This window comes from Vicugna pacos, chromosome 29 (assembly GCF_048564905.1).
Source record: "Vicugna pacos chromosome 29, VicPac4, whole genome shotgun sequence".
Taxonomy (NCBI): Eukaryota; Metazoa; Chordata; class Mammalia; order Artiodactyla; family Camelidae; genus Vicugna; species Vicugna pacos.
This window is the reverse complement of record NC_133015.1, coordinates 3,298,578-3,320,124: the sequence shown is the minus strand read 5'-3', so window position 1 is coordinate 3,320,124 and position 21,547 is coordinate 3,298,578. Positions and strand designations below refer to the sequence as shown.

General features: G+C 34.6%; 1 protein-coding gene across 1 annotated transcript in view; it reads right to left on the bottom strand.

Annotated features, from left to right (window-relative positions):
• The window catches only part of MMP16 (matrix metallopeptidase 16), a 275,059-nt gene that overhangs the window by 123,894 nt on the left and 129,618 nt on the right, over positions 1 to 21,547 (bottom strand). The window contains exons 2-3 of the mRNA XM_006202357.4: positions 16,465 to 16,613; positions 7,014 to 7,136 (exon numbers count right to left, since the gene is read on the bottom strand). Of these exons, the coding sequence (XP_006202419.1) occupies positions 7,014 to 7,136; positions 16,465 to 16,613 (272 nt within the window). The remainder of the gene's footprint in view (positions 1 to 7,013; positions 7,137 to 16,464; positions 16,614 to 21,547) is intronic.

Here is a 21,547-nt window from a genome sequence, read left to right as displayed (position 1 = left end):
GTACAGTACTTACTATACACAAAGAAACTTCTTAGCATCCTACATATATTATCCTTAAAATGTACTCGCAACAATTTCTGGGATTTTTCTGATATGTTAAAAGAAGTTAAGGTGATAGTCAACAAGGGTTAAGTATTAATTATGTATCAAACACTGTGCTGTCTGCTTGTTTGTTTTATGCTATCTGACTTAATTTTATCCCAAGCCTTACAAGGTAGGAATTGTTACAATACTCACATTGTACACAGAGGAAATGAGACTTAGAATATTAAGTCAATTGATCCTTACAGGTAGCAAGAATCAGAGTCAGGATTCAAATCCAGATCCTTCCCACTCCAAAATTCTTAACCACATGTTATGCTTATCAATAACCTGGAATTTTACAGGGATAAACAACTAATTCTTTGAAAATTCAAAACTGGCTGAGACAATTGTCTGTAGAGGGACACTGCATAAGTGGAATTATGATCTGAACATAATGGCTCTTAACAGTTTCTTTCTTTTTGAAATGAACGAGGTGGTTGAATACCTAAGGATACAAAGACACCAATCACCGTCAGCAGCCAGCACTGTCAAGAGTTTAGAAATCAGGTCAGAAAAAGAATACTATTTGAAATGACAACAATACATGTCAATATGCAGATTTGTGTAAGTTTTATACTTCTGAAGTTGATTTTATACTTTAATCCAATTAGTATTTATTGATTTTTTTATGTGGTATAGGGTAAAAAATCTAATTTTATTGTTTTCCATATAGATAATCAATTATTACAGAATAACTTCAATAAAATAACCCATCCTTTCCCCAGTGATCTACAAGGCCTGGTCTGGCATAAATCTTTTTTTCTTATGTATACGTATAGGCCTATTTCTGTGATCTCTTTTTGACAGTGCTGGATTATTTTTCTATCTCTGTGCTAACACTACATATTGCCTTAATAAGTGCTGATTTAAAGTAAATCTTCATATCTGGTAGGTGGGAATATTTTGATTAATATTGGGACTTCACTAATCCTCAGAGATTTTTGAGTCAGTTTGTTAAATTATACAAGAAATATTATTGGGATTTTTATTAGAATTACACTGAATTTGTAGAAGATTTGAACTTCATTATATTAAGTCTGTCTTATATTAAGAGAAAAATATATCTCTACATTTATTTTTGGTCTTTTTTCATGTCTTTCAGTAAAGGTTCCTAATTTTCACTGTATAGAGCTTATACATCTTTTGCAGACCTGTTCTTCACTCATATTTTTGTATCTATTTCAAATAGGATTTTTGTAAAGATTACTGTGTTTGTATCTGTATATCCTTGTGTGTGTACTTTGTCTATGAATCTTGGAAAAAGCTTCCAGTTTCTGTTCTGACATGCAAAAAGCTTGGAAGTTGTCACTCCGAACCTCACAACAAGAAAAAACGCCGAGCAAACCAAAAAAATGAACAATTCTTCTTAGCTCCACTAGAGATTGCAGTCACAGGGCAAACGACCACCCCCAAAACTGGGGAGAAAGATGAATACAAAGAATCACAGCTTGCCAGAAGCCAAAGCCCCTGAACCATTGCCGTCTCATGAAAGAGAAGACAAAACTTAAAAGGCTTACATTAGACTGCCAACTCACTAGGGTGTCAGTTTCGACAAATAATATTGGCATGCTTATCATCTTCCAGTTTGTAAACTAATACTTTTTATAAACATGCCACATTTTTGAGAAATAGAAAAGTCCTACTGTAAAAAGTTACTTTTATTAGTGGTTATTGCAAAGTGGATGAAGGGAGATGGAAGCCAGGAAACAGGTTAGTCATGGGTATTTGCTTGTAGGTTTGTAGGTTTGCCACTGGACCAGATCCTTCTGAGATCATTGGCTCTAGAACTACTTTTATCATGAGTGTAGTTTTCAAAAAATGAAATTACTTAAAGTCTATTTGGTGTTCTCTGTTTACTGGGAATGAACCAAGAAGTAGCAATGAAAATAATGACTTACATGCCCAGAACCTTGTATCATAAAGGGGAAAATGGGGAGAAATGCTCAGTGAGCGGATGCTCGAGCTCTCTGCCAACCCTTCAACAGCGGTACTTAGACCATTATGAAAACCTGTGCATTGGACTATGAATAACTTGTATCATTATCTTTATAAATTATATTGGAAGTAACTCAGAAATAAAGTCCATCATAATTAAGAAGCAAAAAAAAAAAAAAAAAGAAAAAAAGAAAAAGTAAAAGGCTAAGTTACTATTCGGAGGGTAACAGCCCCAAAAGTTAAGTCCACTTGAAAAACTGATATTTCAATTACAAGACTATAGACTGCCTCCTCTCCACAATACCTTATACCACAGCAACAGGACTTAATAAAATAACACTGGATTACAAATGAGAGAGCTGCAAGACACAGAACCTATTTGAGAAAGAGTTTCTACGGATATTCAGTGATAACAGGGAGACAAAACTAGGACACTAGGAGAAACTGAAGCTTCCAACACCTTCAGCTACAAGAAGCATTAGACAGCCAAACTCCTAACCAGAAAAATGTAAAACCTCACTCTAAAGTTGTATTACCTCAGTTTGCATGAACCAACACATTACGTCTGGCTTTCAACAAAAATTGATGGCATGTTAAAAAGCAAGAGAAAACATAGGCTGAAGAGACACAGGAAACATTAGAACCAGACTGTATGGCAGAGACTTTGGAATTAAAAGACCAGAAAGTTAAATTAAACATGATCAATACTCTAAAGATTCTAACGGAAAAAGTGGACAATAGGAAAAAAAAAGGGTAATGTAAGCAGAGATACTGAAACTACAAGAAGGAATCAAAAGGAAATGCTAGAAATAAAAAAAATATTAACAGAAATGAAGAATGTCTCTGATGGGCTCATCATGAGACTGAACATAACCAAGGGAAGAATCAGTGACCTTGAAGATAACGCAACAGAAATTTCCCAAATTGAAAAAGCAAAGGGAAAAAAGGATGGAAAGCAGAACAGAGCATCCACGAACTGTGGGGCACTTAAAGGCTGTGATATAACATAATGAGAATGCTAGAAGGCAAAGAGATAGAAATGGAAGAGATATTTAAAATAGTATCCGAGAATGTTCCAAAATATTGACAGACAGCAAACCACAAATCCAGGACTTTCAGAGAACAAAATCTGCGTGTGGGAATATTCTATGCAAACTACAGAAAACCAAAGGCAAAGAGAAAACCTTGAAAGAAGCCAGGAGGGGGAAATAGCATCTTTATCTACAGAGGAACAAAGTACTCTGAAAGCACAACATAACACTGAGAAGAATAAACGCAGAAAACTGACACTAGCAGACATCAAGATTTACTGTAAAACTATAGTAATCAAGAAAGTGTGACACTGGTTTATGAACAGACACATAGAGCAATGAAGTAAAATAAAGAGCCCAGACCTTTACCCCCCCACACAGTAAAGATCTAAGGCAATGGAGAAAGGGCAGGCTTTCCAACAAATAGTGCTGGAACAATTGACCATCCACATGCAAAAACACTGAATCTAGACACTGACTTTACACCTTTCACAAAAAGGGACTTAGAATGTAACACAGCCCTAAAGGTAAAAGCAAGACTATTAACATTTTTATAAGATAACATAGGAGAGATTCTAAGCAACCTTAGGTTTGGCAATGATTTTTTTTGATACACCAAAAGCACGATACAGAAGAGAAAACAGAGGAGCTGGACTTCATTAAAATTAAAACTTCTGTTCTGCAAAAGACACTGAAAAGAGAATGAAATGTCAAGCCACACACTGGGAGAACATATTTGAAAACATATATGATAAGAGACTTGTAATCCAAGAGAGAACAAATAACACCTAATACAGCAACTCAATTAAAAGTAGGTCAAAAGATCTAAACAGACATCTCACAAAAGAAGATATACGGGTGGCAAATTAAGCACATGAAAGTATGCTCAGCTTCATCTGTCATTAGGGAATTGCAAATTATAACAACAATGAGACACCACCTATTAGAATGGTACACCCAGAACACTGACAACACCAAATCCTGACAAGGTTGTAGAGCAACAGGAACTTTCATTCACCATTGGTGGTAATACAAAATGGTATACTGACTTGGAATATATGTTGGTAGTTTCTTAAAAAGCTAACCATAGTCTTACCATGTGATCAGCAAAATTATACTCCTAGGTATTTGTCCAAATAAGTTGAAAATTAAAAACCCACACAAAAACCCACACACACATATTTATAATAGTCTTATTCACAATTGCCAAAAACTGGAAGCAACCAGGAAGTCTTCAGTAGGTAAATGGGTAAACAGACTGTGGCACATCCATTCAATGAGTAATATTCAGTAATAAAAAGAAATGAGCTATCAAGTCATGAAAAGATGTGAAGGAAACTTAAGCACATATTATTAAGTGAAGGAAGGCAGTCTGAAATGACTACAAACAGTATGTTTCCAACTATATGACATTCTGGAAAAGGCAAAACTATAAAGACATTAAAACAGTCAGTAGTTTCCAGGAGTCTAGGGGGAGAAGAGGGATAAATATATGCAACAAATCATTTTCAGGGCAGTGAAGCTATTCTATATGACCCTGCAATGCTATATGATACTAAGCATTTGTCAAAATCCTACAACACAAAGAGTAAACTCTAGGGTAAACCATAGATTTTAGTCAGTAATATAGCAATGCTGGCTCAACAATGGTAACAGATATTTACACTAATTAAGATCCTGACTATGGGAGAAACTATGTGAGTGTGTATATGGTGGGGGGAGTGAGAACTACTGGTATTATCTGTTCAACATTATTGTAAATTTAAAATTGCCCAGAAAATAAAATCTGTTAATTTTTTAAAGCTGGCTATATTCTTTTATTATTTCTAAAAACAAATACCTAGAGTTTATTCTGGGTGTTCTGTATAGGAAGGGATACAAACTGTGATTAAAGATAGTTTCATTTCTTTTTTTTTTCTTTCTTTATATATTTTCACTGAAGTATAGTCAGTTTACAAATGCTGTGTCAATTTCTGGTGTACAGCATAATGCTTCAGTCATACATATTCATACATATATTTGTTTTCATATTATTTTTCACCATAAGTTACTATAAGATATTGAATATAGTTCCCTGTGCTATACCGTATAAACTTGTTGTTTATCTATTTTATACATAATAGCTAGTATCTGCAAATCTCAAACCCCCAATTTATCCCTTCCCACCCTCTTCCATCCTGGTAACCATAAGTTTGTTCTCTGTGTCTGTGAACCTGTTTCTGTTTCATAAATAAGTTAGTCTTTTTTTTTTTTTTAGATTCCGCATATAAGTGATATCATATGGTATTTTCCTTTTTCTTTCTGGCTTACTTCACTTAGAATGACAATCTCTAAGTCCATCTATGTTGCTGCAAATGGCATTATTTTATCATTTTTGTGGCTGAGTAGTATTCCACTGTATAAATACACCACATCTTCTTTATCCAGTCATCTGTTGATGGACATTTAGTTTGTTTCCGTGTCTTGGCTATTGTAAATAGTGCTGCTGTGAACATTGGGGTGCAGGTGTCATCCTGAAGTAGGGTTCCTTCTGGATATATGCCCAGGAATGGGATTGCTGGATCATATGATAAGTCTATTTTTAATCTTTTGAGAAACCTCCATACTATTTTCCACAATAGCTGCACCAAACTACATTCCCATCACCTACACCAAGACATATTATAATTAAGATGGCCAAAGTTAAAGACAAAGAAGTGATTCTAAAGGCAACAAGAGAAAAATAAAGAGTTAGTTACAAGGGAACCCCCATAAGGCTTTCAGCTGATTTCTCTACACAAATATTGCTAGCCAGAACACAGTGTCAAGATATATTCAAAGTCCTGAATGAGAAAAAGCTGCAACCTAGGATAGTATTATTTCTTTATAAATCCTTATATATTTTATTTTCTTTTATACTCTTATAACTATAAGTAGTTACACAATGTTGTTGAATGGAAGTAGAGGTGGCAAGTATTTTTTGTTGTTGTTTTCCTCAATATTTTTCCCCAACATTTTACATTATATTGTTCACATTATATGTGAAATATATAATGAAGCTGTAGTTTTGATTTTTGTAGATGTCATTTTTTTGATTAAGTAAGTAATCAAAAGTAATCAAAATCTTTGCTTTGATTCCTAGTTATCATAAATGGAGGCTAAATGTTCTTGAACACATATATGAATTTCCTTTAATACAACTTTTTGCTTTCAAGACAGAAGGGAGACCATTCCTGGTTTTCTAAAGTGGGTTGAATGACCACTCTCTACATTTCTGTTGCATCCTGTTCCTTCATAACATGCATCACATTTATATAATTGTTCAATTTTTCCACATGACTATAAACTCCATGGGGACAGATGGAATTCCTATGTTTTATTCAGTGCTATATCCCCAATACCTAGCTTTTTCCTTCATTGAAACTGGGACTCAATATAAACAGTTGTTCAATTAATGAATAAATAAATATAAACATCTCCATTAGCAGCAACTGCCACTCCAGACTAGAAAACACTCACATCCCTTAGGCATCCTTCATTGAAGACAAGAAAGGATGATCCATTTGCATTGTTGCTAAAAAGATAGAAAGTAAAATAGTTGAACTGATACTAAAGGCTAATAATTTAAAGACATTTTGTTTAATTGCAGTTATTTATATAATTTATTTGTTTTTTTTCTAGAGTGTAAGTACTTGCTAAAGAATGTTACGTGTTAAGTACTCATGTGAAAGTCTCTCTGAATCTTAGCATTCATTCAAGAAGCTGGAAGATCTAGTTTACAAAAGAGACCAAGACTTTCAAGGAAATCTACAAGGCAAATGGACAATTTACTCTCTTCTGAATTGCAAATTTTTGCTTCCTTATGTTAACATTTCATCACCGTATGTTACCTTGCAGTCAGTGTGCATAAGATCTCAAACAAAATGTCAAAATAAAGTGAAAAAATGGAAAAAAACCCCAATAATCCATCATTCATTTTTATACCTGTAAGTGATGTGTTTGTGCTGCCACTTCTGTCCCGTTAATGCGTATCGCTTTCGACGAATATTAAATTTGGAGCTACCTCTTGTCTGGTCAGGTACGCCACACCGAGGCTTCTTCATCCAGCTGCAAAAAGCAGTTATTTTCCAGTTATTTACCGACAACCCTAAACACTGATTTGAAATAGAAATCAATTGAGAAGTCATGACAGTGATAATGAAAAAAGGAAAATATAAAGGAAAAATTTGTCAGTTTTCTTGCAACTTCAATCTAAGTAGAAAGTATATTTTTCCCTAAATGATCATGAATCACTAGTTTATAGCTCAGATCCTTTAGATAATTTTTTCTCTCTTTAATTCATTTTGAGCTAACTGCAGACTGAGGTGTTCTGAAGCTTCTGACTAGAATCTGCTGTTGACAAGATATGTGACCTTGGGCAAGTCATTCATCCCTTGTCTCATTCATAAAATGAGACTTTTAAAAATAAATTGTCACTAAAGTCTCTTCCAGCTTTAACGTTCAAAAATTTTTTTTAAATCTATTACATGACCTGAAAGTCCAGGAGTGAAGAAAATAAATGCTACTTTCTTCTGGTTTACACAAAAGAAAATTGTTTGTTCAAATAACATTTGCATTCCTCTGATTTTGTCTTCTTTTCACTTTAAGAATTACCTCAGTTTCCAAGGAACAGTCATTCACTTTGAATCTTTGATAACAAACAAATTTGATGCTTAAGAAAAATTTTTCTTAATATGAGGTTTAACATCACACAAATAAAATTTAAATATTAGTATTAGGAAAATAAAATACTGTACTGATTTATTAATTTTTAATACAATTGTCTAACTTCTTTTCTAGAGTCTCATTTGACCATTGCCATGTTTTCTTTGTAGTCCTTTTTCTTGTTCAGCGAGAAACATTTTCATGCTTTTGAGCAGTTTTCCTTTAGTGATTCAGAAAATGGCTTTACTGTTCATTAGCCCATTTAACTGAACAATTACACAACTAAAGCAGAATCTTCATGGTGTCACATGCTTCAGAAAGTAGAAATGAGAAAAGAATCAATTTTTGCTGTATTTCAACAAATAATTTCTATGCTCTTTACATAGACAATAATTGGCTACAGAAATGACTGTCTAGAGATGTCCATTTTGTGAAAATGACTGAAATAGGTTACATGTTACATGGATAAATCAGCTAATCAGCTTTTACGAACATAAGAATAACGTTATGCCACAATGAAAGCATGACTTTTGCTTTTTAAGAAAGACAACACTTTTCTGATAAGGATTATAAATTTCTCCTTTTTTATTCTGCTGCCAATAATAACATAGACATTGCCATTACCAGACTTAACAAACTCCATCCTAGTTTATAATGCATTGTAGGGTTACTTCAGAAAATCATTCTTTCCCTTTATTAAAGTCTCAAAACCAAATGAGATGTCTTGTCAATGCGAACACCTCGGAAGCTATCCAGCCCTACAGAACCAAAGTCTCTGGAACTGAAAAGGGAGACCTCTTACTTTCCACTAGCACTCCCAGGGCACACAAAATCACAGACTTTGAGACATTTCACTAGACTGTATAACACTCAAGGGCAGTGGATCTAACATACTCCTGTTACCTGTACAACACCAAACACTTAAAAGATGTTTAATAAATAGGTAGATAGGGACTTTTTAATGAAAAAAATATTTATTATACTCTGTAAGATCTAGATATATATTTAACTAACAAATATTAAGCATTAATGGTGGGCTTATGACAATTTAAATGACTTTTATATATGGGTGTTTCATTAACCATATTCCCAATAAAAAGTATAACATTTCTTAGCAAGTACTTATTCTGATTTATCTCACTGAAAGTACTGGGAGAAGAAACTATATATAATTTAAATGTGAATAAATTTACTTAATGTGGGTTGTGATTACACTTACATCCAGTGAAAGAAAATATTTAAATAAACACTCCTGGAAGAGAAATAATTTTGAAAAAGATAGTGGGATAAAACTTGATAAAATATAATTAGTTGTTATCCAAATAAAATGTATTTTCTATGAGGATATGTTCCCTAAAAGTACTGTAATGATACATAAAGTTAAAAGATGAAGACAGTGATTGAAAAGAATTAAATTTATTAGAATAGATTTCCATCTTAAGTCATGCACTATGTTGGATCCAGCAAAATTTTCTCAGTGAAGCACTGTGTCTTTTGATGGACAGGGGTTTCAGGGATGAGTATGAGATTCCTGTGCTGAAAGATATTTCTGCTAAATTCCTTACATGTTTCTTCGGTTTTTGCTCATTTCATAGTTTTTTGTTATGTTCCAACTATTTGTTCATTTATTTACTCGTTGCATCCCGATCCTTTCATCCTACAATATTTTAAGCTTTTACAAGACTCTAAGAGATAAAAAACTGAATAAAAAGATAAGCTAAGAGCTCTTGTTTAGCATAGTCTATAGGAAGACATGCGAGATAAAAAAAATTACAATATATGGGTTAAGTGTTCTCCCATCTCCATTTAGCTCCCCTGTCGTCATTTCTAATTTTACATGTAATTTACAAATTGTGAGTTTCCTCTCAAACTTGCACCATTTCCTCAGCCAAAGGTCTTTCCAATGCCTAAGACAGATAGCTAGGTTACATCCTCCAGTCAGTCATGGTATAGTGTCTTCTGCCTTCAGAATTCCTCCGTATCTCTCACTCTCACCAATGCCTTCTTCTCACTCCTAACGACAAATCATTTCAAAGCACAGATGTGTTCCTACATGTTCTGAGCACGAAATGCATTTATAGCAAGACTCTTATTCAGGCCTACCTACCGAGTGTGTGCCCTGTCTCCCTACTTCCCAAGATCCACACAAGTTCCTACAGAACCAGCCTCTTTCTGCCTTTGTATGGGGTGACCTCCTTCTGACTTTACAGTGACAGTCCTAATCCCCCTTGATTGCTCAACTCGCACAGTTAACCGTCTCAACACAGCATGCGCTGTAACTGTGTGTTCCAACTTGTACGTGCCTAGTTCTACCTTCCAACAGCCTGTGAGTCAGGACAGGGAGCCCAGTGCGGGGCCAGCGTCCAGTGAAGTCTCCAGTAAGGAACATGAGGTGGGTGGACTAAATCATGTGGGGTTTTTTGATATTCCTGTTGCACATACTGATCTCCCTGACTCCCTGTATGTTGCTTAAGGACTTTGTAACTCTTAACACCTCTGTGCCTAGAACAAATGCTTATTGAGTAGATGGACATTGTGTGGAAACTCTTATACAAAACTAAATCATACAGTAGGTAACTTTAGTGTAAGAAACAAGAACAGGCATAATATAATATAAACTAGTAATTTAACTCAAAGAATCCTGAGTGAGGGTTGGTCAAGCACAGAGCACTCTATGTTAACTTCATCTGTATATGTATCCAAATATATATATCTATATATATATTCATCATATATATATATATATAGATACAGATATTCTAGCACACAGATATGAGCAGGTATTAGTTGTCAAAATATGTAAAATTCTGAAATATGTTCAAAGCACACCGTGACACTGAATACACAGTATGTGCGCTAAATCACTCTTCAGTATTTTTATGTGATTCCAAATACTTAAGTTATTCTTTAATTTCATAAGCATTCAGTCTCTTTCTCTTTTAATTTTTAAAGTTCTCAGTAGATATAAAGAATGGTCAGTGTCTACTAGAACTCATCAATGAATTAAATGCCGTCTAATAGTAAATGTAAAGCTGGCATGTTACTGCTGTTTTTCAGGTAGAGTCTGGGGATTCACTTCTAGTTAGCATGCACCAAGATGGTAGTTGCATTCACGTATCAATTTGACAAATCCCATATTTACCTATACACAGGTGTGCAAAATTGCATACACACGTACAAATGATTATCTGACCTAAGTAATAACTATAGAAAAGAAAAGGTGTTGAAATACGCATGTGTATTATTTTCAAGTAGTGCTTTTTTTGTACAAGTATCTTTGCTAAAACACTTATTTTTTTCAGCGTGTCAACACACAGCCCATATACCTATGTTAGTTTACTGACTCAATTGCTAAGAATTTTAAGTTGACATTCCAATGCAAACAGCACTTGGGGAATGAGCACTGGGGGAGGAGTCAGCTGCAAGAGAGACATTCTGTAATTTCAAAGTGCAAATAATGGCACCGCCTCAATTTTCATAAATATAATACGGATGTTCAGTATTGACTTAACGTTTTAGAACCCAGGGCATTTTAAAATTAGTTGGGCAGATGATGAATTTCATTTAAATTAACAACTTAAAAATGAAAAACTACCTAAAACCAGTCCTCTTGTGAGGAGGTATATTATAAAAGTTGGAAGCAGGAATCCCAGGGCCAAACTGCCAGGGTTCCCTTTCAGCTCCCCTGACTCACAAGCCCTGTGCTATTAGTCAGGCCACTGTTTCTATTTCTTGATTTCCTCTTCTGCAAAAGTAAGTGATTATACGATTATTGAGTTTTGGTCAGGATTACATTTGCTAAATCACGTGAAACACTTAGAATAGTTCCTGGCAAATAGCTGTTATTATTACTAACTTATAATTACAACAGTATTATTTTATGAATGTCAGGAAGCAGTGGTACTCATAATAGCAGAAGCAGCAGCAGTAACAGCACAACAGTGTAGACACATTTACTTACCAACATGCTTCAGTTCACTCTGTGTGTTGACCTAAAGCACTCTGTAATTCAAAACAGGGATATTCCTAGTATTTTGATACCAAGGATACCAACAGATATACCATCCTGCGTTCTATGTAAATAAAGTAGCCACAAGCTTCTAAACAAATTTGCTGTGATGCTAAGAGCCACAATATATGAAATAGTATTCATTCTAAAGAGAAAATGAATGATTTAGGCATTATGTCAAACATTTAGGGCGACCCACGGCATGACACGAGAGGGCCCTCAAGCCATAGTCCACACCCTGGTGACCCTGTGGTGGGGCTGCAGAAAGGCAGCTCTTCAAAAGAAGAGGGGAATGAGACCCTTTGGGGTTACATACATCTTCCTTTACCAAGAGAAAAAATATGAATTAATAATCTTAGAAAAATATTCATCAGCATAATATATTAAACAAGTTTTCAGACTTTTCCAAGTTCTAATGGCTAAGAGTACTGCTATGATACTTGTCACAAGAAATCTTTGTAGAAATTTTAAAATATGCTTATTTTTATTACCTTAAAAATCCTTAGGTTTTGTTTGTATTCATAATGCCAAGTTCAACAATCATGAAGAAGGATTTTTTTTTTAAGTAAATTAACGTAGGGCTCCAAATGTAGATAGGCTGATAGCTCACTCTGGTCCAGAATTTCCTTTTTCTGTCAACTCATTAGCTACCCACATGGGCACACATGTTATTCACAAAGCTGAAAATGCAGTGTTAAAGTACTTAAAAACCCAAGCACAGAGAATAAATATATTATGCCTCCATGACCTGCAATGCCAAGAAGAGCTCAGTGTCAGCTCTTATTTAAGCTTTCACCTTTCACCTTTCAGAATGGGGACCTAAGACCCCGCTCATTTAGCTATCAATCATCCCTCTGTAGCCACCGTAGCATGGACTGACCCATCCTACAATGTTACAGTTATGAATACTCAAAGATAAAGAAAAAATATTACCAATGAATCATTTATATATAAATAAAAAAGGGAGAGAGTCTTAACTTGGTAGTTTGGACAAAAGAATAAAAATTATGAAACATATTGATTAGTAAGTCAGAAAAGCTTGTGGTTCTTGATATATTTAAATCAGTATTTCAATTCTAAAATCAGGAGTTCAAATACCACTAGTTTCATAATAATTCTTTGAATAAAGCTACTTATTCAGTCTTAAATTAGTTTTTAATTAAGACACATTTCTGGGCATGGCGCAAATAAATTAAACAGAATTACTGGGATCATCCAGTACTTCTGTACAAATGGGTGTGTTTAGAGAGAGAGAGAGATCAAAAAGAAAACAGAACTATCACCTTACAAATCTCATCAAATATGCTTCCGTGCGTAACATTGTACACACATGAAAAGATAAACTGAAATTTTAAAATACTTACTAGCAACATTGTGAAATGTTAGACTCATTTCAATTATTGCCTTGCTATCTGTTTCTGTCCTGGCTAACTTTATCATTTTTATGCAAAACATAGATTACTCCTCACTTATTAAGGAATTAAGCGAGCCTGCTTATTAAAATTAGCTAAACAACTCATAATCTAAAAGACCCACAGCAACGCATGGTAATGAGCTCCTTTGGGGTGGGAGCAGGATGAGTATTACTCACTCTCCATTACTAATGCTAATTAATGCAAAAACTATGTAATATGCCATTTAAGGTAATACCTAAATTTGCTGCTTGAAAATGGTTAATTTTTTCAACATGATATAGGGATTACCACAAATGGTATCATTATTTTTAATTACCCAATAATTATAGATTGAATCCACCAAATGCCTGTCTGCCACAAGATAATACAATTACTTAATTTAAAAACAAATGATTTTGACAAGAGTCTAAAATTAGATAAAAGTTTATGGCATCTGAAAATGAATCCTAAGACATTATTTTAATACTGATGAATAATTTTCAGTCTACAATTATGTTACATATTTTATGTCATAAGACCTAGATGAAAAAAGTCCTACCTTATAATTTGAGTACGTAAAATAATAGCATGCAATTTTAGCATGGATTGTTACCACGTATTCATTTGATATCACAGAAGCACAGAGAATTGCTTAAGTAGCATGATTATAGGGATAATACTTACAAAAATGGTACAAAATTTGTGCCAAGTACGCTGAGTAACAGTACCTCAAAGGGGATACGTCAGTGGAGGAAACAGACAGAAGGCAATGAAGCCACAGAGTTTCTGGTATGAGTGACAATGAAAATGACATAGAGGACAGAGGAGGCATCACAGCCTCGGAAGGGAAGATGATGAGGGTTTAACGAGACTTTAATGGGTTCACCTAGAAATAACTACCAGATATAACACTCTATGTAAAGGGAGAGATGTATTTTCAATTCCAAAAAAAAAAAAAAAAACTGAGCTAGAACAAAGTACAGTTAAAGAAAAAGAAAACAAAACAACAAACAAACACCAAAATTTTTTTTAAAAAGCAGAAAAATTGCTTGGTTTTAAATTAAAAGCTGCCCACTTCATTGATCTTTTTCTTTATAAAGCTATAACTCACAGAAATTTTCGTGTAACTCCTACACACTGACATCATAATTTCTACTGGTCTGAAATCTGAGCCACTGTCCAGCAGAAAAAGACCCGTGTCCTTTCCCACACCTCCGCATTTTTCACATCACCCTGCCAGAGAACAAACAGCTCTGACCCCTTTCCACATGAAGGGTGCAGATAAATCCTGCCCACATTCCTCTTCCATTATCTCCTGACAAAGACCTTTTTCTAGCTATTTTAGGAAATCAAACCTGTCCAACTTGAGTTCTTTCAGCGCCCAGCTGGAGCTCTCAAAGTAGAGGGAAACACAGACATCTTTTATAGGACTCCACTCTCTTAACTTTAATACCTAGTAATAAGCAGATTTAAAATAATTTGTTTTCCCAGTCACAATGTATTCTATTTTTAAAAGCTGTGTCATATTTTCCAATAAAGTGAATTAGAAGATACCAGCTGTGCACTACGGACAAGAAAGCTGTTCGGAGCACTTTTTAAATTGTTGGGATGAAGAGTGTAATTTAAATGGAGTTCTGTATTATACACAGCAATAAGACACAGGACTTGCTGAAGGTTTTGCTTAGTAATTTAAAGCTATATTTATTTTGGACAAGAGCAATGTTGTGACCTAAAATGAAAGTTTGATAGTACATTATTAAGAGAGAATTGCAATGATTATGGGCAGCAGTTCCAAAATATCAAAACTCTACTTCAAGTATTGATAACAAGTTTCTCATTCTCACAGTGTTCATTATATACTTGATTCCACTTTCACAGATGAAAATCAAAGTTAACTTTTATGAATCTCTTAAAAGTGCCAGAAGAGGCAAAATATTTAATTTTTCAAACTGCTTTTAAATGGTTTAATCTTCAAGCCTTTATTATACGTTTTCCTGTCCTGGTGAAACAGAAATATAGTATGACTGACATCATGTTTTAATTATTAGAGGGCAAAATAGAATTATAAAGTTATATATTAAATTAGTTTAAAATGTAAGAATTAATTATATATGTCTGAGCCCAGATATTTCAGATATTTAAGAAAAATGGGTCATTTCTCAAAGTCTACAGCATGGTATAGTGCAAGGTTCCCCATGTAAATGTCAAAATTCTAGATTCTGAAATTAATCTGGGCTTCACTTAGCCTTTGACTTTCAGTTCCTTTATTTGAAAGAGTGGAGAGAAAAATGTATTCTCATCTTCCCTATCATGTACGGTTGATGTATGATGATCATATTAAATGCAGAAGCAGGTTTACTATGCGAGTATTAATCATTTTTTTCAAGCTTACAGTGCATAAAGCACTATAGTAAATACTGGATAAAACTACAAATAAGATAATCGCTGCCCTCTAAGAACTCAGTGGACACAAATGATTCCTCCCTGCATGGAAAGAATTAAACATTACCTCCTTTGCTCTCCAGATACAATTATTCTGTTTCATAATGTTACAGAGCTTACCAGTGTACCTGTGGTAAAATAATCTTGACTATATCTAGCTGTACCGTTAACTTGAGGTTCCTTTGAAGAAGAGACTGTCTTTTGAATCTGCATGTGCCTCTTCCACAGATAAAATGCCCAGTTAAAATATACTGGTGAAATAAGTAAATGAACAAACGATTGATAAAACAATAAATAAAGAGTAGAAGTAAACCCTTTGTTATTAAAAACTAAAAGCACAGACTTTTCAGTGAAAAGTTCCCTTAATTAACTAGTGTGAGAATTGTTACCAGTGGGAAGCTAGTCGACTATTAACTAGCTCTCTGATTCCCTTCCTCCTCTTCCCTCCAAAGTGAGTCTTGATTTGCATTGTTTCCCATTTTCAGTGGTGTCGATATTTCTACTTTGGTCAGTTCAAGCTAATGATGTGACTTCATGTAGGGAAACAAATGTGCACACCCTGCCCTCCCTGGCCACACAAGCCGACTCCAGCACACCACTCACTCATCACCACTCAACTCTGCCTTTACTTTGACTCCCATTGTTCAAATTGTCTTTCCTATTTTTAAAATGTGTTGCTGAAGTTCAGGTGAGTAAACTTGATTTTGTGTTTTAATTTTTTTATGGAACTCAGGAGAGTGAAGTTAAAAACAGGTTAAGTTCCAAGGAAACATTCATGAGACAAATTATGCCATTTATGGTTGTTGGAGTTCACTTAAAGGTTTTCAGACCACTTGGTTTGGCTCAAGGACCAGGGAAGAAGGAGAGCGTGGGTACCATTACTTACTCAATTGTGTTTCGGTCCACTTTCCCTGTCATGTTAATGCCATAAAACTGCTGCATGGCAGCTAAGGCTGACTGCATGGTTTCCGCAGAGCGCAGCACAGACATCCTGGGGTCAGTCGGTGGAAGGTAGCCGTACTTCTGCAACCAGACCTACAATCACAAGCACAGTTTCTTTTAGATCAACTGCACAATTGAACAACTTGATGGTCATTAATTTATGTCTATCACTGACTCTTAAATTTTATTTCCTCTACAAGGAGAAATATTTCTCTTTTTTTAACATTTTTTATTGATTTATAATCATTTTACAATATTGTGTCAAATTCCAGTGTTCAGAAATATTTCTTAACTGTTTCATCTCTTTTTAACACATATTATGTAATTTGGGTTATCTCAGCATAATTTCAGTGGTTGTTATAGATCTTTCCTACATACTAATGAACTCTAATTGTAAAGGAAAAGATTAATCATTTTTTTGCAAGCTGACAGTGCATAAGGCACTATAGTAAAACCTGGATAAAATTACAAATAAGATCATTGTTGCCCTCTAAGAACTCAACTTCCCAAACTGAAGAATGGTATTTTTTTTCAACAATATGACCCTATTGAGATATCTATGCTAGAAGGGAAAATTAATGTGCATATGCCATGTCTAAAGTGTCATTTTCCTGAACAATTAACCACTAACTACAGCTGTGACTAGTAGCATCGTCACATGTCTACCAATTATTCTGTAATGACATTTGGGGTTTGAACTTCATGCAACTTGTCTTATCCAATTGTAGCTGGATATTGTCAAGGGTGAGGAAGTGTTTCTCCTATAAAAAATATTCTTTCATTTACTTAAGGTTATTCACTTCAAACCAAATCATGTAAGTAAGTTAACTTTTCACGTATAGATGAAATCAGACTATTTTGTTAAGAATATTTGGCCCTCTCCTTAGGGATTTGATGATTTTAATTCTCTTCTTCTCAGAGAGGGGAGAGAGATTTGGGAGGATAGTCAGAGAAAGATGTTGACACTGAGCTCACATCCCAATCACAATTACAGCAGAAATGTAGAGTCATTTAAGGTTACATTTTAAAAATAACCCAAAACTTGGGGTGTTGGGGGGGGGGACTTCCACCAGAGGCAGATGCTTTTTAGTTTTACAATTCTATGCATTCATTTTAAATGCACAATCATATGTTCAGCTCCTGTCCCATCCTGCTGTCCCTTGCTTCAGTCTTTGGTAAGGCTCTCAGATTCCTTGAAGTGCAGTGAACTACCAGTGAAACTGAGAAAAGCCAAGTAACTCTGCCTTTGGCACAAAAATAAAAGCTGTGGTACTTAATGCAAGGTGCGCACAGGTATACGTTTCCCTTCCCACCTGGGTCTATTCATCATATAACCAATGATCCCGTGAAGTCGCAGCTTTCCCCCAATACCTGATACACTTCCACTATGACCTTACAACTGAAACACAGGAGAGTTATTTTCTCCTTGAAAATAAATAGCAATTATAGAAGTTAAATTTCACCAAAAGAAACAGACATTAAATACATCAAAGCCTTAATGTGTGCAACACAAGATGGAATCCTTTGTGGTATTTCCACCAAATGGATCCCCCAAAACTGCAGTACTATAAGTACAATCCTTTGAAAATAAAACATTTATTCTAAAACTAGTTAAGAGATTAGCAAATGCATTGTTGTCAGGAAGGTTTATTTGTTGAAACTCCATCTAGTAAACTCATCCACCACTTAGTGAAAACATGCCAAGATAATCTTCTCATCTAATCTGTAATGAATAGGCTGCCAGGGAAGACTTATATTCAGTTACCCAGTCAACAGTGGTGCAGTCTGAAATAGACTCCACTTTTTTTTTTTCTGAATGAAGGAGACTATTTCAGCAGCAATGTATTATTTACTAGGAAACTCAATACTTACTGTCCTGCAATTTCACCCAAATTAGAAGAATTCATCTTGATTTTTAATAGCATACATACACTAATATTCTGAAATTGAACTCTTTTTTCCCATAACACTTTGTTTGCATTCATTTCTTACTTGCTAAAGAGCTGACTTGTTGATAGGTTACTCATGAGTGCTAAGCTACTGGCAATCATGTTTATGAGGACAGCAAAGAGAAAACTGTTAATAATAAACCCTCTGATTTATATATAAATGGGAAAACTATAAAATTTTAAACTTTAAGGGCACAATGAAAAAATAGCAAGTTCTAAAAATACAGATTTGATTTATGCCATAGTCTTTTGAACAAATGAGTTTAGAATTATATGAAAAATGAATTGTGATTTTTCTCTAAGTTCTTTTATATTATGTCATTCATCACGAAAGGCTGTTTTTCCAAATGAGTGAGAAGTGAGTAATTATTTTTAATCATAAAGAATCAGGAAGGCTAGGGGATCTGCCATTTTATGGTCAAAGTTTGTTTCTTGGCTGCCAAATCAATGTCATTAAGATTATGGGTCACCCTGAGCTGATCATTCTTAATATCACTATTTGTTAATCAAGAACTCTTCTGTGACATCAATAGCTGAACAGGAATAATTTTCAGTTGAAACTTGTAATGCATCTTTCAACAAAACAGTGGAAAATCAAGCATAAATATACTGGTGTCAAAGTACGAAACCAGCAAGCTCTCAATAACATTCCTTACTGAAGCACAAACTGCTGTGGACGACCTTACTCTGGATCAGGGTGAGAAGCCAGTGAGTAAACCTACAATGGCTCTAAGTATTAATTTGATCCTTGCTGCTTCTTTACATACATAACTATTCAATATGGAAGCTATAGAAGAAAACAAATACATGCTCAAACACTTTCCATCACCAAGGGAGTACCCTCTCTTGAGTTTGCTTTTGTTTTCATTATTTCATTCAAGCTGTTTGAGACCACAGAATTCTGAGAGTCTGATCATTTTTGGTATGATAGGGAAAAGATGTACCAAAGAGCCCTAAATAGTAAGAAGCTAAGGCTCCTTGGATGAGACTAAGTTGGTCTACATGGTGATGGAAGACTGGCTAAATACGCGCTAAACTGAACACACAGCATCAATGGCAGGAAACAGCTCTGGCCACAATGTACAGTGCTGTGTAATACTGACTCTTGAATTACCAGTGAATGAAGATCAGGTTCAAACAGCGAAGATCAGGAATAAACACTGGTCCGTAATCATCAACGTACGGGAGTCTCTGATATAATTACCCTTGTTCTATCCCTATAGAATAAAACAGATTTGTTGTACAAATAGACCAAGACAGGTGGCTTATTCTACAGAACTGGACAATAAGAAGTTTGGGAAATTGGGATATGACAGATGTGACATAGAGACAACTGCTATTTATAACTCTCTCTTTTTTTTGTTTTCTACTAAATTATAATGTTTTTTGTGATAAAAATTAAATTAAATCTACAAAATAATATTTGAAGGTATTACTTAAAGACTATTTCATTGATATTCATTCTCAAACATTGTTATTTGAAACATATTTTTCTTTTCAATAGTGTTTAAAAATATTGCTTCTCCTGATGATTGGAAATAAATTTGATCTCAGATTGTTTGTCCCTTTATATTTTTACAATGCTCTCAATTGCATGTAATGGATAATTAAGGAATAATTTCCTCATGTGTGCATTTAGGGGAAATTATATTGAATTTGTCGGGTCAGTGTGAGGATTGAGAATATATAAAACTGCCAGCATAATTCTTGCTCAGTAAGTCACATTATTATTTTATGCTTATTAATTGTTCTGAGTTCTTGACATTGTTCCCACCAAAGTTAAGATTTGTCCTTGGAATGCACAAGACTGAAAGTGTAGGTGAGACTTAAGCAGCCAGATTTGTGAGCAGAGACCAGCTACAGAGGGTACAGAATCACGCATTGCTTGAAAAGTCCCTGAATCCCAAGACAAAGAGGGGAAGTATAAAAAGTCTCACACGTTAGTTTTTATTTTGCTTTGTTTTATTTTGCTCACTGGATTGGCATGAATATTTGAGAGCACTGGAAAAATATCGAGACAAACAGATTTCTTCAAAAGAAAACTTTATTCTTTTCACTGTCTGGACTCATCCCATCTCGTTATCACTAGAACAACCAACCACAGAACCTCAAGTGGTGCAGCAAAATCTAACCTTGAATTACATTCTGTATTACTAATATATTCAAATATCTTCCTACCTTTTGAGACAAAAACAATTTTCTGCACTTAGTGATTATCCAAATGGAGGGACAACCAGAAGAGCTCTGTTCTCTGTGGCACAAGAAGATATATCAAGCAATAAAAGGCAAACACTTAAATATTAAATTCTCTGCCAATAGATTCTGTCTTTACTAGATTCTAGTATAAATAGGGAGTAGCAGGCACACAAGTTTGAGTAAACTCATTAAGAATGTCTGTCAGCAATATTTCATGCAACCGTACAGTGAAAATCTATATTAATTGACTCAGCTATCCACACCCATATATCAGGGCGATATCCTGAAAGAAGACTTTCAACAAACACAACAACAAAAAGAAGCCATCAGTACTTCTTATAACTAACGGCAAACATAAGCAGAGAACTTTTAGAATATATATTCTTATTTAATCCCTCTGGCCAGTACTCAAATCCAGAGAAGTGAATTCTCCTCCAGCTGGTAGAAGCTAAAAAGTTTATTAATGCCTTAATATAAAATTAAGATACCACTATTTGTTCACTCAAGTGAATCACAAAGCCCAGAACCATATTGAAGCTCCGTCATAGACAGGACCCAGCATTAAAGAGACAGCATATTGAAATGATGCTCAGACATCTTTCCCCCTCAAAAATTAAATGATTAAGTTTAGGAATTTATTAGATGTATTTAGAAATTATAGACATCATTGAAGAGGAAGAAAGGGGAGAGGTAGGGTATGGTATTTAATTTAATCTGAAAATTCACTTTGCCAGACTGTATTCCTGTTTCTGACTCAGCCAGTTATTTCAGGCAGAGTTCACTTTAGCTAATGTGTGCTGTGGACAAATGCAAGTCTCATATACCCATGATCCTATGATCCAAATTATAGTACTCAGTATGGAAGAATGAAGACAAAAATGA